Raw genomic sequence first — 25,037 nt, forward strand, 5'->3', positions numbered from 1 at the left:
AGTCAAAGGTTTGTGAGGTGGTATCTCATTATGGTTTTGATTTGCATTTCCTGATAAGTAATGTTGACCTCATCTTCATATACCTGTTGGCCACTTGCATTTCTTCTTTGGAGGAGTCTTTTTAGCTCTTCTGCCCATTTTTTGATTAGGATGTTTGTTTTTGTTGAGTTGTATAAGCCCTTTGTAGATCTTTAACATCAGTCTCTTATAGATGTATGATGTACAAATATTTTCCCTCATTCAGTAGTGTCTCTTTTTTTGCTTGTTGTCTCTTACTTTATATAGAAGCTTTAGTTTGATGTAGTCCCAGCTATTTATATTTTCCTTCGATTTCCTTGCTTCTGGAGATGAGTCCTCAAAGATGCTTTTTAAGTTTGTCATGGAGTATTTGGCCTGTGTTTTCTTCATTGTATTTTAAGGTTTTTGGTCTTAAATCCAAGTCTTTTGTCCATTTTGAGTTGATTTTTGTATGTGGTATGAGATAGCAGTCTAGTTTTATTCTTTTGCATGTGGCAGTCTAGCATTACATACTGAAGAAACTTTCCTGTTCCAATGTATATTCTTTGCCTCCTTGTCATAGATCAATTGACCATATACATGTGGTTTTATTTCTGTGCATTCTATTCAGTTCCGTTGGTCTCTCTGTGTGTTTTGTTCCAGTACTATGCTGTTTTTATTATTGTGGCTTTGTAGTATAGTTTGAAGTCCTTTTTACTGAGGAGGGCATTAGCTATGTGGGGTGATTTGTGATTCCATGTGAATTTCAGCAAAATTTGTTTCATTTTCTTGAATGCCATTGAGATTTTTATTTGAATTGCATTGACTCTGTAAATTGTTTGGGCTAGAATGGCCATTTTGATAATGTTAATTCTTCTGATCCAAGAGCAAGGAATGTCTTTGTATTTCTTTGTGTCTTCTTCTCTATTTCTTTTATAATTTTCCTTGTATAGTTCTTTCACCTCCTTTGGTAGGTTTATTCCCAGTTATTTATTTATTTTGGGTACATTTGTAAATGGGATGTTTTCTTAATTTCTTCTTCATGCTGACTGTTAGCATATAGGAAGACTGACTTTTGTGTATTGATTTTGTTACCTGCTACTTTACTGAACTGATTTATTGTTTTAGGTTTTGTGTGTGTTTTTTAGGGTCCTCTCTCTATATTACCATATAATCTACAAATAATGATCATTTACCTCTGCTTTCCCTATTTGGATTTCCTTTTGTGTTTTTTTCTCTCATGCCTAATTGCTCTAGCTAGGACTTGCATTATTATATCGAAAAGCAGTGATGAGTGGACATCCTTTTTTTCCCCATATCTTACAGGAAAGGCTTTGTTTTTCACCAAAGCCTATTAGCTGTGGTTTTGTCATATATGGCTTTTATTATATAAAGATATGTTCCTTTTATCCCAATTTTTTCAAGTACTTTCATTATAAATGGATGTTGAATTTTATTAAATGCTTTCCTGGCATCTATTGATAATGATCATATCATTATTTTCCTTTTTGTTGATGTGGTGAATTATGTTAATTGATTTTCAGATATTGAACCATCCTTGTATCCCTGGGATTAAATCCCACTTGGTCATGATGTATAATCCTTTTGATAAATTGTTGGATATGGTATGCCAAGATTTTATTGAGGATTTTTGCATCTATGTTCATTAGGGAGATTGGTCTTTAGTTTTCTTTTTTGTGTGTGTGTGTGTTGTCTTTGTTTGGTATTAGTGTGATATTGGCCTTGTAAAATGCATTTGATATATTCCTTTCTTGATTTTTTTTTTTTTTTTTGAAAGAGGACCGGCATCACCTCATCTTTGAATGTTTGTTAGAACTCACTTGTGAAACCATCTAGTTCTGGGCTTTTGTTTTTTTGGGAGTGTTTTAATTACTGTTTCAATTCCTTGCTTGTGATTGGTTTGTTCAAGTTTTCTGTATCTTCTTTGTTCAGCTTTGAATGATCGGATATGTCTAAAAATTTGTCCATAAAACCTAGATTGTTGAACTTGTTTACATATGATTGTTCATAGTAATCTCTGATTATACTCTGGATTTTTGCTGTGTCTGTTGTAATTTCTCCTTTCTCTTGTGATTCTATTTGCATTTTCTCCCCCCTTTGCTTTGTGAGCCTGGCTAGAGATTTGTCTATTTTATTTTTCCAAAGAACCATCTTTTGGTTTCACTGATCTTTTGGATTGTAGTCATTTTTCTATTTCATTGATTTCTGCTTTAAACTTTATTTCCTTTCTTTTACTGTCTTTTGGGTTATTTTGTTCTTATTATATTTCCTCAAGATGGGAGATTAAGTTGTTTCTTCGTGTTCTTTGTTTCTTGATGTGGGTCTCTTAATACTGCTTTTGCCTTGTCCCATATATTCTGGAACGTTATGTTCTCATTATCACTTGTCTCAAGGAATATTTTTATTTACTTGATTTCCTCACTGATTCAGTGGTCTTTAAGTACCATGTTGTTCAGTCTCCTGGTAATGGAGGAGCTCCTTGCTTTCATTGTGTAGTTGATTTCTAGTTTGTTACCCTTAAGGTCAGGGAAGATACTTGGTATGATTTCAGTGTATTTGTTGATGTTTACCTTGTGATCCAGTATGTGGTTGATCCTGGAGAATGAACTGTGTGCACTTGAGAAAAATGTATTCAGTTTTTTGGGGTGCAGTGACCTATAGATGTCTGTTAGATCCATGTGGTCTAGAACTTTGTTTGGTGTTATTGTCTTTTTAAAAATTTTCTGCCTTGTTGATCTGTATTTTAGTACTCCCTCATTTGGTGAGTAACTCTGAACTGCAGCGACCCTGGGTACATCCACTTACTCTTACCTGAGTCTTGTACACCTCCATTGGTGGGAGTATCTTTTATGTCATCTGTGGGAACATAGGCGAGCTGGGGCAGGAAGGGCTCATGATACAGAAGACAAACCATTTTCCTCAGAGTTCAGTCAAGTGTCTGTCCAGCTACCTTTGTGAAACAGGGTCTGAGGACAGACTCTGAGGTCTCTGTCACCTCTAGGTATCTGTCCCTCAGCTGCCTGGCCTGGCCATTCCCCAGACGTGACATGTGGGGTGCTGATCCCTCTTGCTGCCTGGGAGTTGGGAGAACCATGCAGCCTAATCATGGCAGAGGAGGGGCTTGGGTAGTGATGTGCTTGGCAATTTACTTACATAGTAAATATGGGGGGGGGTTGAGGGAGATTACTGGAGATTAAAGCTGCCCCCCTCTCCTGCTCCTGAGCTCACCTTAGACCCTGCACTGAGCAGGGTCTGTGTGGTGGGAGGAGTGTACTGTGTGTGGGAGGAGCTCTCAGCCCCAGCTCGGTCCTGAACAGTTGCACAAGGTGGCTTCTCTGGCCCTCAGTAGTCAGGGGAGAATTATGACTGCCCTCCCATCCCTTGCCATCTTCTCCCCCACCATGGCATCTTCTCTCCTTACTGCACATGGCATCCTTCCTGTGTGTGCCTGTGTATGTGCCATAGAGAGTACACTACGGCATAAACAGTAAATGGTAAGTCTTGAGTGCCCCAGGGCTCATGCCTGCACTGTAACCAGCCAGCACAAATTGCTCTTAGCATCACACAAAGTTAGAACCTTTCTAGTCCCTATCTTGAGCTTTTGGAGGAAAGTGAGGCGAACCTTAGTTTGAGGTTGAAACCTGGTGAATAGGTTTGTCCAGAGTCAAAGCCGATGCCATGAATAGAGCAGGATTTGGTCTTTGTTTCCTGCCTCTGGCATATCTGCTGCACCTTGCTTGCCCTGCCCTTGCAGCAGAAGATCCTTCAGCAGCAGCCGAGGGGCTCCTCAGATGCTAGGTGGCACCAGAACACCTTTAAACAAAAGGCTCTGGGCTCAGCTGCCATCTGCACATGCCTGAAGCTGTATCCTTACTGCTCTGAATTCTTGCTGCATGATTCAGGCTGGGAAAGTCTTTTCTTCCTGTACTGGAAAAGCCTGCCTGCCCAGGGCACAGCCCGGCTCACCTTTCCTGGGCTCCTGCCTGGGGTCTGTGCTCTGGTTACCTGGGAGAATTTGCCCCTGTGTGACTGATTTCTCCTGGGGCCTCTCTGCAGAATGGGAAGCTCTGGCAGGATGGTCAGCTCCAGGTGTGTATGTGTGGTGGGGATATTTTAGGGCAGGCAGGAATTCTGGTTCCCTTAGGTGCTAGATGCTTCATTACTTCCTGAGACAGTCTGGGTGAACAATCCTTCAGAACATGATGTGTGTGGTCTTGCCCCAGGGCATGTTGCCAGTCTCGGTCAGAGCTGGGATGCAGTTCATTGCTGGCAAGCACTGCATTCCTGCCTTGCAGGACAATGCCAAGCTCCTGTCATCTGGCCCTTCATCCCTCCAAACCCCTCTTGCAGCAATGTGACCAAGACTGTGGGCTCTGGTTTCATGCTTGCCCATTTCTTCATTGTGTGACTCTGCCACATTTGTCACTCCCTTCTGCCTCAGTTTCTCCCTTTGTAAACAGTACATAGTAGATTTCAAATGACTTCAAATTTCTATGTAGCTCCCCCCATTAAAAGTGGAGTGAATTTTTCCCACCCCTTGACATTGGGCTGGCCTTGTGCCTAGCTGTCATAGATGGGGTGATGTTGATGATGCGTGACTTCTGAGCCATGGTCTCAAGAGGCTTTGCAGCTTCTGTTCTCACCCCCAAAACATTGCTACCATGTCGCACAGTGGGGTTGACATCCATGAGGATGTGTCACCAGACCCCAGTAGTCTTGGCCCAAATTGCCCACTCAGCACTGTGAGCACATGAATAACTGTGTTCGTCCTCTAAACTTTTGAAGTGGCTGGTTACGTTACACAAGCTGAATTCTGGGAGAATAATCGTATTTCTACATAGGGTCGCTGTGAGGTCTACATGATGGCGAGGCTTCAGCCTGGGCCTGGTGTGCTGTAAGCTGACACAGATGTTACTGCATTGTTATGAGCACTTCCTCTTGCTTACTGAGTTCTAGTCAACCATTTTTTGTTCTTTTGTTCTTTTTTTTTTTAATATATAAAATTTTCTTTTTTAGGGCTCTCTCTATTCTCTCCATCTAGAATGGTATCATGCTTTCATGCTTCAGTTCACAGGGGCTCAATGATGATCTCAAGAACCCAGAATTGTTTCAGTATTCCTTTCTGCTGTTCACACATATTAGTCTTGCCTCTAAGCTTGGACTGTTGAAGTGACTGCTCTAGGCATAGCACAGACACAACAAATGTTCGTCTAGAATGGTGTCATGCTTTCATCGTGCAGTTCACAGCTGAAACCTCTCTTCTGTGACACCCTGGGACTCATACCCTCTCTCCTCCGTTCTGGCTTCCTTTGTGTGTAGTTTGTTTCACGTTGGTTTCCTTGAATATTGTCTGTGTCCCCCTTCTAGATGATAAACCCCTAGAGGACGGGAGCTGGGTCTGTTTTCCTTCTTAGTTTATCCCAGCCATCTGACACAGTGCTGTAGAGAGTAGGTGCTCACTATTCATTTGCCCAGTGAATGAAAAGAGGCATTTTAAGGCATTCTGGGGTTTGAGGTTAGAGTCAGACTTGAGGAGGAGGGGAGTTGCCAGGTCTGAGTTTCAGGAAAACTGAGAGTGGGTGTGCTGCTTCTAATTCTCAGAGCCACTTACGCTAGATCAAATATGGCTCTGATAGTCTATGTCCAGCAAGGCTATGAGTGCCTTGAAGACAGGGGTTGAGTTCCTGACAGTCCCTAACACACTACTAATCATTTAATAGGGACTTATTTGCATATAGAAAGATGAATGAATGACTACAAAGAATAGATGGATGGATGAGAATGTACTCAGAACTGCAGGCAACTATGACAAAACCATGTTTATTTTTTTTTTCTTCTAATAAAAGATGACATGTCCAGTCACTCAGTAAAATTCATAAAAGTATAAAAGTGTACTGAATACAATCACTAACATTGTTGTAGGGGAAGGAGACAGTTGTTATATCCTTTCCCTCTAAGGTGGCACACTGGGCTGTCACAGTTGGTATAGAAAGAGGGACATGAGTAGGTGACCAGTTGTCCCAACTGGCCCAGGACTGAGGAGTTGCCCAGGCTGAGGAACTTTCAGTGCTAAACCTGGGAAAGTCCCAGGCAAACTGGAAAGATGAGTCGTGCAGGCAAGAGAGCAGCCCCACAGTGCTGGGTGTGGTTTGGGATTTAGGTACAGTAGTCAGACATTTCCTCAACTTCCCCACCACATTTCCCCCCTCAGCTCTGTGGTATAATTGATAGTGCTACTTTCACATGTCCCTATCTTTATGCCAAGCTTGGGAGGTGTGGTATCTTGCTCCAAGGGCTCTGGCCCCTAGCGAGTATGGGGCAGAGCAAATCCAGACCTCCCAAGGCTATGGTGCTTCCCACTACTGTGTTCTTTTCTGAACCACCCTACCAGTCTCATCTGGCTTTCAGGAGTGGGCAGGCATTGCATGGAGAAAGGGGTATCCCTGAGATCTGAATTTTGGCTCCATCCAGTCATTTGGGACAATTCATATTCTTACTGCTTTGCTGCTCTTCTCTTGCAGCTCTACTGTAGGAGTCCCTGAATGACCTCTGCCTGGCTAGTGCTGGCATCATTCAGCGGCAGGGTCACTGGAAATGATTCAGTGTACTGGTTCCACGATAATGCCCCAAATGTCCCCTCCAGATCAGCAGCCAGTTGCCAACTTGACAATTGAGATCTTTTTGGGAATCTTTGCTAAGTAGTAATTCTAGTGATAAGTCAACTAAGCCTTAAAGCCTTGTCACATCCAACCCCTAACATATAGGGACTTGACTGTAAGGAAGGATGGCTCAGTAACCCTCTTTGACTTACCATAAAAAGACCAGGGATGCGTCATCCTGGCCATAGTAGACCTAGTTTCTCTTGGCAAACAATTCTATCATCTATTCTTTTATTACAAGGCTGTTTTGAGCTCTTCTAGTTCTTTACTTATGACCTCTTGGCAGGAGTTAGCTACACTGTTCTCCTTTTCCTGGTGAAGTGGGGTTTACTGTGACTCTACCTAATTAAACTGAAGTATGTGCTAGTGTTGTGCACAGGGTGATACTCTGGGATAAGCCCAATAAACACAGTGTTAACATTGGCCCTACCCTTTGAGATGTTCTTGTTTGAGCTGAGAGTTGCTCTATCCTATAGGTCTATTCTTAGCTCATGTGCTAAGATCTCCTGACCTTAGTTTTCCTGTTCTAAGAACTGAACGAGGACAGGCACTTTGATTTTAAAAATAAATAAATAGCTAGAGAAAGTGCTGCCCATGTCCTCTCAGTACCTTCCCCAGACTACAGTCAATTAGCTGAAGCAGAGGGTTTCTGGTCTACCAATTCCCTTTAGCATGCTCTGTTCTCTGCGCTTCTGTGGCACTGAGTTCAAATTTAGTTTGAAATCTTCAGAGTGATTCTTCTTTGACTTAGAGACAACAGGCAGATTGAGCTCTGTCATAGAGTTCAGATGGAGCACTAAGGTGTGGGGGTTCTTTAAATCTTGGCCCTGAGGGGTAAGGCAGTGGCCTGAATAACCCAGAACTTTCCACATCCCAAGATATTGCCCGGATCAATTCATTTCTTGGAATCTTAGAAACTTAAGGCTTAGTTGCCTTGGGTCCTAGGCTGTTGTCATCTAGAAAGTCAGAAGGAGGTCTCGGGGCTGAAAACTTCAAAAAGAGCTTCCTTCTAAACTGCTGTTTGCAAGATGTGTTTCCTGGGAGCCAGTGAAAACACATGTTGATGGATTTCCAGTTCCCATTTGTCTCAACCCCTTGGGGCTAGGGCTCCTCTGAGGAAGTCAAGTCTCCTCCATGAGAAGAAGAATCATGAGTCATTGAGGCCAGGGACTGGGTGGCTCCCTCTGAGTCTGTAAGAAGTCTGCCGCCCCTCATATGGTCAGTGAACTCTGGGATCGGCGGTGGCTGCCTCTGCTCGAGGGCCGGCTCTTGTTGGCTTGTCCGTGTGAGTAGGCTCCAGAAGCCATATCACTAGGCCCCAGAAGGTGTTCCCCAGCGGAGGGTTTAGCTGAGGAGTCCCCTGAGCACGGGGAATCCCTCACATGGTCTCTGCTGCTTTTCTCTCCACATAGTGCCCCCTCTTCCTTACATTTCCACCTGGGAGGGCTAGAGCTCTTTGGGGTGCTGGCCTGGAAGTCCAGTCCTGGGTCAGGTGGCACTTGCCGGTGGGTAGGCTGAGCCTCTTCAGGGATGGGGCCAGGTTTCTGTCTGCTCTTCCAGTTCTGGATTTCCAGGTTTCTCTTATCCGAGGGGAGTTTGTCAATTTTCTGAGCTTTTGAGATTAGAGACTTCCCATATGTCCCTTGTAGAGACAGGAAAAAGTACCTGGTGGGAAACAGAAGAAAGTCATTTCCTGAATTCTGCTCCTTCTTGAATTTCAGCATTGAAAGGGGGCTTAGAATCCAACTCCCCAACCAGGTTTAGTGGGGAACTTCTTAGCTGAACTCCTGACTAGTAGCCAGCACATCTGAGACTCAGGAACCCTGGAGCAGAGGGAATATTGTGAGTGCTTTGCATATTGTCAACTGACCTTGTTTTTCCAACAATCCTGTGTGGTTGCTACTTAGGGTTCCCCTTGGGAAGATGAGGAAGAGACCCAAGTTCCTTAGAGGGTGGATCATGAGTTAATTGATAGACGTTGCCCAGTTTTCTGAGACTTAATATGCCTAGTGGATGCCTAGTGGAGACTTAATATGCCTAGTTGCTAGAAGGATGTTTCTGGGATTCAGGAGAGAGATTTGGAATGGGAATTCATAGTGGGGATTCATCTTGTCAAGATATATTTCATTTTTACAGTAGTGGTTGCCATATCTATGGAGAGAATATAAAGTTAGGAGACAAGAAATTTGATTGTCCACCACATCAAGGACATGAACCAGCAAAGGAGACAAAGAAGTAGGAGAGAAAAAAAAATCAAGACTGTTGGCAAAAGGCAGAGATCTCATACAAAACAAAACAAAGTTTTGGGTCACTGAGGCTGAGGGAACAGGGTGGAAGCACTGGTGTCCTCTACTGGTGCTAATGAAATGCAGCACTGTATGCTGTCTCTAAAGTGACTGTGTTCATTTCTTTTGTCTTCTCTGTAAAATATATTTCTAGTTGGGGAGAATCTGAAAATTTTTTAAACTGGTTGAATTAATTAGATCAAAACAAGTGGGGTCCCTGTCAGTGGGCTAATTATCAAAAAGCTGGGTGAGTGAGACCAATCTCCATTATGATAGACAGTTTAAACTTTAAGTAAATAAATAGTTCTCTACAGCAAACAACTTATGTAGATTTCAACAAAACTGTGCCAAGATAGCATGTCAGCCGTCCTTAGAACTATTAATATAATCCTATCACTATCAGAAGAAATCTCTTGGCCTTTCTTCGTAAACAGAAACTCAAGTCAAATCTTCACTTAGTCTGTTATTAAGTTCTGTGGTCACCATGGTAACTGGCAAGGAAATATTTGCTGACTTTCCCTTAATTGACCTCTCATCTGTTCAACAAGCGGTAATGTTGAGTGCTTATCTGTTCAAAGCATGTGTCAACAGTCTTCTCATACTTTTCAACTATCCTCATTGAGCTGGTTGACTTTGGCTCTGAGTTTCCCAACCAAGGGCGAGACAAAGAATATGGGGTTGATCACTTCTTCTTCCCACACCCCAAATAAGATACAGAACAGAGGCGCACTGTCTTTGGTGTGCCTCGGTGGTGATCACAACAGCATTAAACTCCCGAAGTGTGGTCAAAATGAATTAACCTGCATAATTTGATGCCCCTTTCCAATGATGGCACAATCCCCAGGGTCTCTCTCCCTGGGGATTGGACTGAGAAGGGGTGGGGTGAGAATACCCCCTAATGCTTGCTCTCAATGGCTTCCCCAGGATACTTCAAGGGTTTCGGTCTTGGATCCATCTGTCTAACTGTGTACTGGACTGTAGGCATCTTAAGAGTATGAGTCCCATTTTACTCATCTTCCTTTTGCTTTAACATCCATTTCTCTCTGAGTGTAGCCTACAGGACAGGAACTGTGCTGGGCACTCATTATATGGTGATAAAGAAGCTATCTTGTTTCCAGGAATCTGTCATGTAATTTATAATAAATCAAATCATTAAATGGTAGATACACCCAAAAAATGGAAATCAAAAGGGGGCACCTGTTTCAGCCTGAGAAAGGTAGGTAAAGTCATGGAAGGCTTGTAGCATAGTTCATATCTGAACTATGCACCACATAGGGCATCTGAATAAACAAAAGCAGGGAGACAAGAGGGCATGGGCCCTTGGGGAAGCACCAGAAACTTGGTGGAGTCGAGCCCAAACTTTAAAGCGGGTTATGGGGGAGATGAGCCTATAGACATGAACAGGGGCAAGCAGGGAGGCCATGCACACAGTGCCTACATAGTAACTACATGTGACTCAACAACATAGTATTTGCCATCTTGGATTTTCAGCATCCAATTCTGCAACACAGGTCTAAGTTCTGCACCAAAATAGATCAAGCAAGTTGCCCAACTAATTAAAGGAAGCAATGCCCCCTGAGAGCTCTTGGTCTAATTTTGGATGTGAAAAAGTTCTGCACAGTGGTTCCAGGGCCTGGAGACTGCAGCTTCCAGTGGCTCAACTTCAGCGTTCAGGGTGGCGAGACCCTGAGGATGCAGCAGGGGCTAAGTCTTGTCTGAGGTGCATGACTGTGAAATTGATCTACAGCTCTGACTATAGAGCATGGGTTGGAGAAGGAAACAGTGGCTCCTGCTGTGATTGATAGTGGGCTTGTGGATGCATGCTGGAGGCCCGGGAGCAGGTGGGACACTAGCACAGCTCTGCCTGACTTCTCAGTGATCAAAAGAAAAATGAGGGGTTATCACAGGTTGTGTATTTAGTGAGCTCTATGGAAATGGAGGCATTGTGGTAGTTGTTACTATTTCTCTGGAAAAGGAAACTGCAGAAGATTTATAGTCTCGGGCACAGAGAATTTATTTGGCCAATACAAGTTTTGTGGATGTGTTTACAAATTTGAGTAGTAACAGGAAGTTGGTTATTTTCCAAGTTATGGAAACAATCTAGAACGAGTAGATTAAGAAGATGTGGTATTTATACAGTGGAATACTATGCAGCTATACAAGGGTGAAATCTTGCCATTTGTGGAACTTGAACAGAACTGGAGGGGATTGTGTGAAATAAATCATAGGAGGAGAAGCAAATATGGTATGCTTTCACTTATGTGGACTATAGAGAAATAAAGGAACAGACAGAATTAACCCTAGAAATCTGATTGTAGAATTGAGGCAACCAAGGGTCGATGGTGGGGGAGGATTATTGGGGCTTTGATGCTGAGTGGCATCCTATCTGAGGAGGTGTGAACTTGTACCTTTAAGACCGTATGCTGTTGTAAACCAGCATTCCCTCAACAAAATACTTAAGAGAATAAAAAGTTGGCTATGTCATGCAAACCTGTATTTCTGGGAAATACAAGTGTGCTGGACTTGCTTTTTCCCTGTGGTACAGCGAGGGTGAAGTGGAGACCTTTCTCCCATTTCTGCTTCACCTGAGCTGCTTGCCTGCTCACCTGCAGTCACTTGCCTGTCCTGGAAGGCGTCTGAGTGCAATACTTCTGGGCTAACAAAGGACTTTTTCAAAATGGTTCCTTGTATTCGAAACAAACATGTAAGGCAGGGTGTGGGGATTATTACTCTCATGTTACAGGTGTCATATCCATGCCAGACTGAGTGACTGCTGCTCTCCCTGACCTGGGGCCAGAATCCATGCTGTTCTGTCCTAGCTCAGGGTTCCTTCTGCCCTTGCATCTTATTTTTGAAATGACTGCCTCTGGGATGGAGCAGAGGTCACATTGCCACTTAGGGAATGGCTAATGGTGGGGAGATGAACAGCTCTAGGGAAACATTCCCCCGTGCAAACCTTGGAAGCAGGGCTGCCACTGGTGTGAGGAAGCAGACGAGGTAGAATGTGGGGTCCGAGAGCTGGCCTTCCATCACCCAGTAGGGGTTGGTGGGACTGTTGCAGACGACGCAGGTGGCGTGGTACAGGAGGGACACCACAAAGTACATCAGGAAGCTGCCCACGAGAACGATGCCATGAATAATGGTCTGGGGAAGGAAAGAAGGGAACTTGGTTAGGGGGGCATAGCGGTTTAGCCCAGTCATGCTACTTGTGGCTTTCAGTGTTTGGCAAATGCTACATATAGAAACACTGTTCAAAAAAGCGAGCAGCTGGGTGGATGGTGAAAAAGCCAACATCCATGTTGCTGTGAGCCAAAGTTTGAACACACACTACCCTCATACCCCTAAGTCGTTGTCCACCTGTGGCTTGGTGATAATTTCCATGCTACCCTTTTAGTACCATCGCCTATGATTCCCTGTGGAGCCTGTTTTTTTTTATATGTATATTTACTACATCATCCTTCATTTTTGTACAATGTATGATTTCCCATGAAATTTCCAGAACCAGTTCGCCCATGCACCATCACCATAGTCCCTTGTGCTCTTCCCAGCCCTGTCCTGCTCCCTCTCTCTCTTCCTTCCCTACAGAATGTCTCTGGTCTATGGCTGCCTCTTGATTTTGAATTATAATTCATTGCAGTTACTTTTTTTCCTGATCCCTTATTTGGTTCCTCTACATTCCTCCTATAAGTGAAACCATCTGATATTTTTCTTTTTCTTTGTGGCTTATTTTGCTGAGCATAATCACTTCCAGCTCCATCCAAGTTGCTGCGAATGGCATGAGTTTATCTTTTTTGACTGCTGAGTAATATTCCATTGTGTATATATACCACATCTTCTTGATCCAGTCATCTATTTATTAGGCATTTGGGTTGTTATGGACCCTGTTTTAAAATCTAACAGAAAGAGAATCCTATTTGGTGGGATTTGCCTGTCTGCCCTCCATCTGTGAGATGGCTCCACGTCCCACGTGGCTGTAGTTGATCCCTTTGCAAAGCAGTGTCGCCGCCTCTGCTCTTCAGTCCTTGCTATGCTCTCTCCCTTCCCCGTTCTTAGCCTCTTTTCAACTTCCTATTTCCAGCAAATTCGTTTTCCTCCTATGCTAGTCTGAAAGTGACACACTCCATTTCTAGATTTCCAGTGGTTTCTTTCTTCTTCCCTGTGAATCCAGATAGAGGTTTGTCTACTTTTTTCAAAGAATCAGCTCTTGGTGTCCTAGATCTTCTGAAAGGTCTTTTGTTTATTATTTTGTTTCTGCTCTAATTTTTATTAGCTCTTTCCTGCTAGTGACTTTTTTTCTTTTTCTAGTTCCTTTAGGTACAAGTGTTGATTTTTTTGTTTCCTGAGGCAGCCTTTCTTGCTCTAAACAGCCCTCCCAGGACCTTCTGCTGTGTTTTGTAGGTTCTTCATTTGTCTCCAGATACTGTTTTGATTTTCTCATTGACTCAATACCTGTTCAACAGCATGCCTAGTCTCTTCCTCTGCTTGATTTCCATTTTCATACCATTGTGATCCCCCTAAAAATGTTTGATTTCAGCCTTCAGAAACTGAGATTCTTCCTGTCCCAACAAATGGTTACCCTTGAGAATGTCCCATGTGGCTTGAAGAGCATGTAGTCTGTTTTGGGTGGAATGCTCCATAAATATCCATGACATCCTTCTTGTCTAATTGGTCCTGTAAGGCCACTGTTGATTTCTGTCTGCATGGTGTGTGTACTTCTGTAAGTGGGGGGATAATGTCCTCTGCCTAGTTTTTCTAAATCATGGGAAAAAAAAAATGGTGTAAGGGGCAGATAAGCCCGATTTATGAGCTATCAAGCTCACCTTCTAATCCTCTAGGCCTGATGTCTTGGGGATAGGATTAGCTCCTTGGCTTCTCTAGTGGTGATTTTTTTTTTTGAGGGGGGCAATCTGCAGAATGAGCTTGATTATTTTTTGGTAAGCTATACATTTGAAGAAATATCAGCTTGATTTAAAATTTCAATCTTTTAATATTTAAAAAATTGATTCCACCTATAAGCATAGTCCTTTCACTCCTAGGAGCCTCTTGTGATCTTCTTGTGTCTGGGCTCAGTTTCCCCAGATATGAGCTCTCATTTGGGCTCAGGGCTCACCTATCACAATAGGAACCACGCTTTCCTGTTGTCTCCTTGATTTCCCCTCATTCTGTATCTTCTTCAGTTGATTTCTCAACTTACTCGAATTTGATTTTTTTTTTTAAATAACGAAGGCTTTAGCTATATCTCAAAAGTTTGCTCTGCCACATCCCACCATCTAGAAGTTTGTTATAGGATCCACTGTGATTTACTCTTGACCTTAAGTTATTTACAACTTTACATGTTAGGTTTTTGGGGACAATCTTTTAATGCTTATATAAGTATCATAACATGGAATTTCTGATACTGATTTAAATTTCTTTTGATTCAGAATTCCATCTTTTAATTTTCTGGTAAATGGTGTGTCTGTGTCTGAAAATCATGCATGCTTTGCCTTTGGCTTGGTGTGGGGTTTTTATATATTGATCAAATGTGATGATTGAAAACTTCTATAGCCTTTGTTATTTGATATATGTTTCTGATAAAATCATATAAAAATCTCATAGTGATTGTCCATTTCTTATATTTCTAGGTGAAAAAAATGTCCAAGCATAACTTCTGCTTCTTAATAGGTGAATTAAGTCCATTTAAATTTATAACAGTACTGATATATATATATATTTTTTTTTTTAAAGATTTATTTTTATTTATTTATACAAGCACTGGGTACAGTCAGAAGCGCGGGAGGGTGAGAGAATTCACCAGAGCCAGAGCGGGGAGCAGAGCAGGCAGAAGGACCGAAGTACACTGCTGAGGGGAGCAGCGGGTGGCAGGAGAGGTCTGCGCGCCATGTGGGACCCTCCTCCCGTGGCCGGGGAGCAGCCGGGGATCGAACCAGTGCTGCAGAGGCTGCAGGCAGCTTCGCAACCCAGCGCTCAACCGCTGCGCCACCGGGGAGGTCCAGTACTGATATATTTTGAGTACTGCTTTCTTTTCTTACCCTCTCATCTTCCTTACAGCCTGAGGATTGATAGGTTCCTATATTTTTCTTCCTTCCCTTTTCTTTGCATTCCAAAATAAAAAGATATGAAGTGTGAACTTACTTGGAAAAATTTATAGTTAAATATGCATTTCTGTCCCCTTATCTACAATGAAGGTTTCAGCATAAATTACCTGTTTCAAACCATTGTTATTTCTTACCAGTTTAGTTTTTACATTCTTTTTAAAAGATTATTTTTATTAATGCATACAAGAACTGGTGTGTAGGCCAGAGGTGTGGGGAGTGAGAGGGTTCACCAGAGAGAGTGAAGAACAGAACAGGCAGACTGACTGAAATACACTGCTGAGGGGAGCAGTGGGAGAGACAGGAGAGGTCTGCCGCGCCATGTGGGTAGCTTCCTGGCTGGCATGGAACTCATGCCACAGTGGCTAGTGATAGCTTGATAGGGCTGAGACTTTAACCCGTGTGCCACCAGGGATGCACAGCTTCTATGTTCTTGCAGAAGTATATGCCTTGTGAGGCTCTGGCTTGTTAGAGTTTAGCTGAGAATGTCTTTTCCTTTGCTCTAGCGCTCAGTGATAGTGTGGCTCCTTTTGTCACTCCCCTCAGCTTTTTGAAGAGAATCACTCCATTGGTTTCTGTTGCTGTTTTTTTTTTTTTTTTTAAGTCATTGCCCACATTTGTTCTTTAAGTCATTGCCCATAATTTCTGCTAGACTTTCAGAGGTCTCTATGGCTGTTATGCTGCAGTTTAACTATGATCTATTCGGGTGACACATCAGATTTATTTTGATGGTTTCTCACTGATTATCTCTTCAAATAGCGCTTCTGTCCCATCCTCTCCTCCTTCTGGGATTCCTGTGAAGTGGACGCTGGAATCACTTCTTCCAGCCACTGTTCTGGAAGAATAGTGTCCACCTAGAGTGGATCCCACAAATAATGCTTTTAACTTCAATGACCATTTTTCATTTTCAAGAGTTCTAAAGGATTCCTTAGCCTGCTTTTACTGGAAGTTACATCATTGACTCTTGCTTCCTTCCCTCACAGCTTCTGGAAAAACTAAGTCTGAATAGCTTTGGACATCTCTTTCCTTCAGCTTCCTTTCTTGAGTGCAGAACTCTAGCCCAGACCTTGTATCTGGCAGTCAAGGGGGGCCAGTATCCCTTTCCTGTCTGGAGTCGGAACCATCCCCCATCCTCTCTGCCATATGTGCTCCCAGAAAGCCTGAGCTGCCCAGGCCTTCTCCTCCCCACTGTGTTGCAGTTTATCCTGGTGCTGGGGGTCCAGGAAGAAATGGGTCCTGGACTCAACCTTGGCTGTGCCTTTAGGGTCTTATCACTTTGTTAGTCACTGGCAGAAGGGATTTCAAACAGGGAATGCTGTGTCCTGCACGTCCTCTGGGGTGGCTCTCGTCAGCCACTGCCCAGTGTGTCAGGGTCTGGTCTATTTTGGGACGTTCTGATGCAGGGGACTCATTGCGCTTACTTGGGGGCAGTTTTCTTAAATTTTTTATTAAAGATTTATTTATTTATGCACACAAGAGCTGGGGTGTAGGCCAGAGGTGCAGGAGGGTGAGAGGATTCACCGGAGACAGAGTGGGTAGCAGAACAGGTGGATCTACTGAAATACACTGCTGAGGGGAGCAGCGGGTGAGTCAGGAGAGGTCTGCTGTGCCATGTGGGTCACCTCCCTGGCCAGGGATTGAACTTGTGCTTTACAGTACTAAGACTCAACCCCCTGCATCACCAGGGAGGCCCTGGTTTGCTTAAATTTTAATGAGTACTATACTTCTAGAAAGAGCCAGTTCAGCTTGGTTAAGGATAAATCTTTCTGGCAATTGGTCTCCCCTACCGGTCAATCCTACACACTCAGACTGTTAGTACAGTGTCCAAAGTTATTTCTTTCTATGTTGAAAAATGTGGGGGGATGTTTCTTAACCTCATTGTCCCAATGTATATGTCTTTAAAAATGGCAATAAAAATCACCTAATGTGCAAACATTGCAACCACTAACAGAGTGATGTTGTTACTACTTTGCTACATACATGTAAGTCATTATCGTCGCTCTGCCATCCTCATCACTCCTCTCCTCACCATCTCTCTCCTTTCCACGTCTCTACTCCAATCTCACATCTCTCCATGCCTCTCTACTTTGCTTCCCTCAACTCTCCTAATCTCTTATCCAGATGTCTCCACATCAGTCCTGCCCACTCAACACTTCTCATATGCTCATCTCTCCGCTTCTCCCCTCTCCATAGCTATATAACCCCGCACCACATCGCATCTCTCACCTCTTGTCATCTCTCTTCTACTGACTACATATCTCTCCACATCTCTATACGCCCCCACTCTCCATCTGTCCATATCTACTTTCCACATTTCTCCAGTCTTCCCAACATCTCTCATATCCACATCTCTGTTAATCCTTCCTCTCCTCTCTCATCTCTTCTCTACACATGTCTTCACTTGGTACTCTCCAAATCTTTGTGTTTTTCCATTTCTACTACGCACAACTCTCCTCTCCACATGTATCTACTCAGTACACACTACATCTCATCTCGCCACATCTTTCTCTCTCATCACTCCTTATCAGTCATCTCCACTCCACATCTATCCTCTCACACATGATTCCACATCTTTCACTGCACACAACTCCTATCAATGTGTTTCTATATCTCTCATCTCCACAACTATCTTCTTATCTCTCCCTGCACATGTCTCTATTCGGTACTCCACACATCTTTCTACATCTCTATTCTCCACATATCTCATCTCCTCCCCTCTTCATCTTTTATCCTCTCCTCAATAGATTGCTCCTCATCAATCTTCTCCACTCCACACCTCTCCTCTCTCCACCTCGCTCCTTGCCATGTTTCTTTACATCTATCCTCTCTTCTCTCTATATAACCTGATGTCTGCTGCTCACATCTCATCTATTTCCCTTCATCTTTTCTCAGTCTCATCATTCCTCTATCTACATATCTCTTCCTCCCATCCTCTCCTCTCCACACTTTCCACATCTGTCAACACACCTCTCCCCACTCCTATCCTCATTTCTCCTTTTTTCTCTTCATATTTGAATATATAACTTCAACTATGATCTCGCTTATGCACAACTTTCCTCTCTTCCCCACATCTCTCCTCTATCCATATCTGTTTAGATGTTTTCTCATCTTGCCTTTCATCTAACCACGCCTCTCCATGTTTCTCTACATCTCCTTTCTCCACATTGCTTCAGTTCTTCCATCTCTATAACTCGCCTCTTCATAGCTCTACACATCCATCACTGAGTATCATCTCTCCTCGCCTACCACACCTGTCCATACCTCTCCTCATTTCTCCTCTCCGCTACTCTGCTATCCACATGCTTCCACATTTCCCCTCTTCTCTCTCCTGCATATCTTCTAATTATGCCTCTTCCCTCCATTCTGTTACAGCAGAGGCCAGCTGTGGAGATTATGTATCTCCTACCTCTTTATATTTCTCTACATCTTTCATCTCCATCTCATCTCTCCTCTCCACATGTCATATTTCCTGCAGATTCCACATCAGTCTACACCTTCCACATCTCAATATCTCTCCCTCCCCTTCAATCTCTTGTCTCTATTCTTCTCTCTTCTGTATCCCTCTTCATCTCTATTTTCAGCTCTCCTTGGACTCTCCTCTCTCTCTCATCTAGGTCTCTTCCCTACATCTCCTTTGCTCTCCTATCTCTTGAATCTCTCTCCTATGTCTTATTTGCTATTCCTCATCTTTTCTAAATCTCTGCTCTACATCCTTCCTCTAGCCCTCCTATCCTCCTACAGCTCTATGCTCAGTCTCTCTGCTCCATCTCTCTTCTTTCTATCTCTGTTCTCTCCTCTCCATCTCATGTAAGTACCTCTCCTCTCTTCTCTACACATCTTCACATGGTTCTCTCCACATCTTTCCATCTCTACTACCCACAAACCTCATCTCCACATCTCTTCTCTTCATCTCTGACCCAGCATCTCTCTACAACTCTTCGACTCACATTTCTCCACATATCTCTCTCTCCTATTGTCCCCATGTGTCTTTCAGCTCCAATGCACACCTCTTCTCTCTATATCTCTTGTCTGCACATGTATCCATTTGGTATTCTACACATCTTTCTATGTCTCTATTCTCCACATCGCCTTCCCTCTTCATCTTATCCTATCCTCAGTACATTGCTCCTTATCTTCTCCATTCCACATCTGTATATCATATCACTCCTTGCCATGTTTCTGCACATCTGTCCTCTCTTCTCTATATCTAACCTGGTACCTCCTGCTCACATCTCATCTATTTCCCCACCTCTTTCCCTCCCTTCCTCTCCACATCGCTCTTCTCATGGTGCCTCTCCTCTCCATGCTTTCCATATCTGTCACCTGCTCCTCTCCCCACTCTATCCTCATTTCGCTTCTCCTTTTCTCTTCATATTCAGAATATGTAACCTCAACTGTGGTCTCTCCTCCACACAACTTTCCTCTCCTCATCTTGCCTTTCTGTCTCACCCGTCCTCTCCATGTTTTTCTACCTGTCCTCTCTCCACACTGTTCCATCTCCACATCTCTGCACATCTATCATTGAGTATCATCGCTCCTCGCCTACCACATCTGTCCGTTCCTCTCCTCATCTCTGCTATCCACGTGCTTCCACATCTCTCCTCATCTCTTTATTTCTGTTCATTTCTTCTACATATTTCTCTAAATTTACCCTCTTCTCTTCCTCCATTCTGTTACAGGCAGAGGCCAGTTGTGGAGATTATATATTTCCTACCTCTCTATATTTCTCCACGTCAATCACTCTACTTCTTTCATGTATCCCCTTATGTCTTCTTGTAGCTCCATCTCATCTCTCCTCTCCACATCAGTCTACCCTTCCACCTCTCTATATCTCTCCTCTCTGCTACATTTCTCCTCTGTTCTCCTTTACATCTCTCATCCCCTCTATATCTCTCTTTCCTCTCTGTCTTCTCTATACCTCTTTATAGCTCCCCATTATATCAATCCTTTCCTCTTCATCTGTATGTTCAGCTCTCCTCGATGAATATCCTATCTCTCTCCTCTCCTTGCATCTAAGTCTCTTCCCTCCTACAGCTCTCTTCTCCTCTCTCCACATCACTGCATCTCTCTTTTTTGTAACTGTTTTCTACACTTCTCTCCTATGGAGAGGGGAGTTACCCATATCTATACAACTCTCCTCTCCGCACATCTCTTCATCGCTCCTGACTTCTCCCCTTTCCTCTCTGCATCCCTCCGCCACTCTTCTCACCATATCTCTACATTTCCCCCCCATCTTTCCATATTTCTCCTAATTGTCCCTCTCCTCTCCACAGCTCTCTTCTCCGCAGTCTCTTTATAGTTTTCCTCTCCATATCGGTCACATCTCTCTCTAGCCTCGATGTCTCTCTCTGTCTCCCCTCTCTCTACATCTCTCCCAGTCCTCTCTCTTCTCTCTACATTTCCCCTCTCCCACTTCACTGCTCTACACACGTCTTCACTTGCTACTCTCCACATCTCTCCTCTCTACGTGTCTCCACTCAGTACTCACGTCTTATCTCTTCCCTCAATGTCTCTCATCTCCTCTACAGTCTCTCCTCTTCATGGCACCTCTCCTATCCACACTTTCTTCACCATGTCTTTCCACATGTCACCCACACATCTCTCTCCACTGCACATCTCCCTACCCTCATTTCTCCTCCTTTTCTCTCCATATGTAGAAATCTAACCTCAACTATCATCTCTCCACATCACATATGTACACAACCTTCCTCTCCTCCCCGGTTCACCCCTTCTTTCCACGTCTCGCCACATCTCCTCTCTACTCAGCGCTTCCTTCTCTACAGCGCTCCTCTTGATATCACTCCAGTTATGGTATTTCTTTCATATAGCTCCATGTCTCTTCTCAGATCTCTGTCTCCTCATCTCTTCTCTCTGCGTGTCATATATTTCCTACATATTCCACTTCAAGCTACATCTTCCACATCCCATTTCTATATTTCTCTTCTCCCCGGCTCTCCATCTCTCCCCTACTCACTTCTGTATTTCCTGTCTTCTATCTTCTCACCCTCTTTCTCTCCACTTCTCCCTCTCTCCTGTCCTCTCTATCTCTCCTATGGTCTCCTCTATATTTCTCATTTCCTCACCTTCTATCTCTTCTGTCTATGTCTCCTGTGCTGTTATATCTCTCCACTCCTCTATATTTCTCCTTTACATCTTTCTCCTACACTATCTCTCTCCTCCTCCTCTCACCTGTATCTTCTCTACCTTCCACTTCACCTCTCCAATATTTTCTCCTCTCTCCACTATCTCTCATCTCTGTTGTCTCTAACGCTCCATTTTTTCTCTGTATCTTCCACTATATCAATGATCTCCTTTATATGTCCCCTATTGTCTTCTTCCTATCTTGTGTTGTCTTAGTATCTTCACCTTTCCTTTCTCTCCCCCCCATCTCCCTCAATTTCTCCTCCCCTATATATCTCTTGTCTACTCAATACCTCTCTTCTATTCTCTATAGCTTCTCTACATCTATATCTTGTTAAGTTTTATAACCCAGCTCCATGTTAAGTACAGTGACCTCAAGGTTTCTATTGCTACACATGTGGGAACTCAGGGTGTATCCATGAAAGGGTGTGTGACTACTCAGATATATGAATGTGGTCAATGGACAGGAATCCAGTTTTAAGTCCAGGAGCCTCTGGGGCACTTACCCAGGTCTTCATTTCCATTGCCTGGTGCAGGAGGATTGTGGTGAGGGAGATGGTGTTGATGGGTGTCCCAAAGGTGAAGACGTCTATGTCAGAATCCTTGTAGGTCTGCAGGGGAGGAACATACAGCACTGTCAGATGGGCTGTTTTTGACACTGATTAGAAAGCAGCAGTGGAGGCAGGTGTCAAGGGAGGACAAGGGATGGGGAGAGGAGAAGCTATCCAGCTGCCCTCCTTGTCAAACTGACCCAGGGAGCAGACAGGATGAGGAATGAGTTGACAGGGCTGAATCATTTAGAAACATGCTTATCAGAGGAAGCCATGATGGGTTTTCCAGAGCATTGTAGAATAAAGAATTGAGCACCCACCAGGGATGATGCCAATTGTTAAAGAAACATCTGTGTCCACATTAAAGGAGTTTAGGGCCTACTAGATAGGGCCATGTGGTGCAGCTTAAGAGGGGGAGAGTGTAACAGAGGCACTGGGAGTACAGAAGAGGAGGCAGATCAGTTGAGACCATAGAGGCATAAGTCTCCTGAAAACAGAAGGGAAAGGCAGAGTTGAGCATGGAAACCCCAAATGGTCCTGGATGGTAGGTCAGTTGAGAGAGAGCAGGAGCAAAAGATGCAAGAGATGAAGCCTGCCTGGGGGAGTCATTCTATGCTGAAAATGCATCCTTGACCCTCCCCATTGCAGAGGAATAGGAGCCCAGAGGCTGGGTGGACACACGGTTTACCTGGTAGCAATTATAGCTCATTCTGGTTCTCGGTCAAAGAGAACTACAAATCTTCTTTGTCATCTAAGTTCTCATTCTTTAAGCTGGAGAGCCAAAGAGAAGGGGCCAGTATCCCCTGCTATCGCATTTCTGCTTTTATTTCAGATAATATAATATCCATTATTATTAGAGCTTGCTGCCTTGACCTTGGGAAGCACAAATCGAAATAAATCAATGTTCATAAATTCAAATACCTTCAGTGGTCAAGTAGGAAACAATAAATAATTGAAGGTGGCCAGGAGAGAGTGGTGGGAACTATGGCAAACTGTGGGACATGTGTCCAATCTAAGTAGGGCTGTGAGTCAATGCTGGATTTTGGAGATAAAAAAATCCTGTTTAATAAAATATTTCATTTTTTTTCCAAAAACCAGCAGAAATAAAAATGTTGGGTAAAGCATTCTGACCTTTCAAATATCCTGGGTTGGATGTAGCCTGCAGGTCACCTGTTTGGAGCCTCATCTAGGATTTCATATAAACAGGACCAGTTCCTCCCTGTGATTTGTATGGCTAGAGTGGGATGTATACCACTTACCAGGTAAGGGATAAAGAAGCAGACGAGGCTCTGGTAGAAGGCATCTGCCATGGAAATCCAGAAAGTAAACAGGTTGTAGCACTGCCAAGGAAGAGCATAGCCACATTACCACTGTCAAAGCAGCCTTGATTCCATACACACAATGCATAGTGGGGCAGACGAGAGTGCTTACCATGCCTCTGAGCTTGAAGGTACTACAGAGATTCAAAGCATGGACTCAAGGGGACAGACCGTAGTCAAACTCCCAGCTCTGACACTAACTGTGTGACCTTGTGGATTTGTACCTGAGAATTGGTTCTTCTATAAAAAATGGATAAAAACACCACTAGCCAATTCCTTGAGTTTTAAGAGGCCAAAATGTGATTGTGCTTTGATTCCTAGCAAAAGCTCAGTTATTAATTATTCTCAGTCCTTAGCACTAAAGCTGCTGCTAATACGAACTTGGTGAGTTTTGAGATTGTAAGTGGCATGTGAAAGGGAGGACTCACTCATAGTCTAAGAGGGTCATTTTGGGTTTCACTCTTCATGCCTTCTCTGGAAAAGTGAAACCACCACAGCTTACATTTTGGTTACATTAACTTCTCTGAAGGTTAGATTCTCGGGCTCTGTCCTTTGGCCAACCTGCCTATGGAAGGTTGCCCTCATCTTGTCTCCCTTACCTGAGCTGCAGGGGTTGCTGGGTTGTCATCCACTGTCTGGGCTGAGGCTTGATTCTTTGTCACTGCACCTGGCTTTGCTCTTCTTGTCCCCAGGTGCAGAGATGCTTGTGGCCATTTCTGTGTCCCTTTCCCCGAACTCCCCTTTGAATGTTCAGGGGTTTGGTCTGACCCCCTGGCATGCCCACTGTGTGGCCTCTCTGCCTGATGGGAATACTTCCCCCATGGCTTCCTAGGCCTGCCTTGGTCTGCCCAAGATGAGAAAGTTCTAGACCTTGTGTAACCTTGAGTTCTAAATGTTGCCTTCTGACATGATGCAGAAGCATTGTTATGAATGTCCCACCAGGTGATGATAATCTAGCTTTTAGTCCCAGGGGTTCCCAAACTGAGACTTTTTGGGATTTTTGTTGATGCCTTAAGAGTGAGGCTGGCTAAGGGTTGTCCTCTCCCCACTCTCCTAGGTAGGGGCCCAGATGGATAGTGTGGCAAAATGATTAGAAGGTTAAATACCCACTGGTCTGGTCTATCACAACCAACAGACCAGGAACAGACAGAATTACTGGGCCACACAGGAGATAAACTGAGGATGCCCCTTCTGTGGCCCCTCAAACAGGAGATTCATATTCAAGCTAGCATTCTCAGCCCCTCTCACCTCGGAGTTCTGGCCGCTCTTGTACAGAGCAGGCACCGCCAGCAGCGTTTCTGCAGAGATGTCCTTATCAAGGATCCCAAAGAGAAGTGGCGGCAAGGAGGTGAAGAAGATATTGAAGAATATTATCTGCCAGTAGTCGATCATGGTGGAGCCGGAGAAGCCACAGAAGAACTGGTACCAGAAGAGCAGGTTGACGTAGCACTGTGGGCACGGAGCATGGCCTCGTGAGGAGACCTGTGGGTGCCTTAGGAGCGGTGATGAGCCACCTGCATTGAGCTGGAGCCCAGTTTCCTCCTTTGCAACACTCAGGCTCATTGTGAGGACTAGGGATAACTAATCCTAACAGGGCCGCTGCCGCATGCCCTGCAGCAAACTCTCCCAGCGGGGAAGGTAACAGAGCCAGGTGATTAGAGCATAGATTTTGGAGATGCCGTGGCCTAATTTCAAATCCCCAGTTTTGTCTTACTAGCTGTGTGACCTTGAGCAAATTTCTTAACCTTTCTGAGCATTTTGCCATCTTTGCATTGGAAAGATCAGTATCTTGCCCCCGGGACATGCTACATGACAGGCAGGAGCTATTAGTGGTGTATTAGTTCCATCTAGTAGTTATTATCATCAGCACCAGGCAGCTCCTGAGGGAGGATGATGGGACGATGGGCTCGTGGGCAGGAAGCCTGGTGGGACCCGGGCTTCAGGAGAAGGTTGCCCTCACCAGACTTTC

The 25,037-nt window shown here is 44.0% G+C and overlaps 1 protein-coding gene across 6 annotated transcripts in view; it reads right to left on the minus strand.

The window, feature by feature from the left end:
- Positions 1–5,822: 5,822 nt before the first annotated feature.
- The window catches only part of ATP10B (ATPase phospholipid transporting 10B (putative)), a 342,867-nt gene continuing 323,652 nt past the window's right edge, over positions 5,823–25,037 (minus strand). For all 6 annotated transcript variants that reach the window (XM_054690976.1, XM_054690973.1, XM_037499109.2 and 3 more), the window contains 5 exons: positions 24,317–24,517; positions 23,009–23,089; positions 21,705–21,809; positions 11,919–12,106; positions 5,823–8,342 (listed from right to left, as the gene is read on the minus strand). In XM_054690976.1, coding sequence (XP_054546951.1) covers positions 7,889–8,342; positions 11,919–12,106; positions 21,705–21,809; positions 23,009–23,089; positions 24,317–24,517 — 1,029 coding nt within the window. In that variant the 3' untranslated portion in view covers positions 5,823–7,888. The remainder of the gene's footprint in view (positions 8,343–11,918; positions 12,107–21,704; positions 21,810–23,008; positions 23,090–24,316; positions 24,518–25,037) is intronic.

This window comes from Talpa occidentalis, unplaced genomic scaffold (genome assembly GCF_014898055.3).
Source record: "Talpa occidentalis isolate TD23 unplaced genomic scaffold, MPIMG_talOcc4v2.1 talOcc4.9, whole genome shotgun sequence".
Classification (NCBI taxonomy): domain Eukaryota; kingdom Metazoa; phylum Chordata; class Mammalia; order Eulipotyphla; family Talpidae; genus Talpa; species Talpa occidentalis.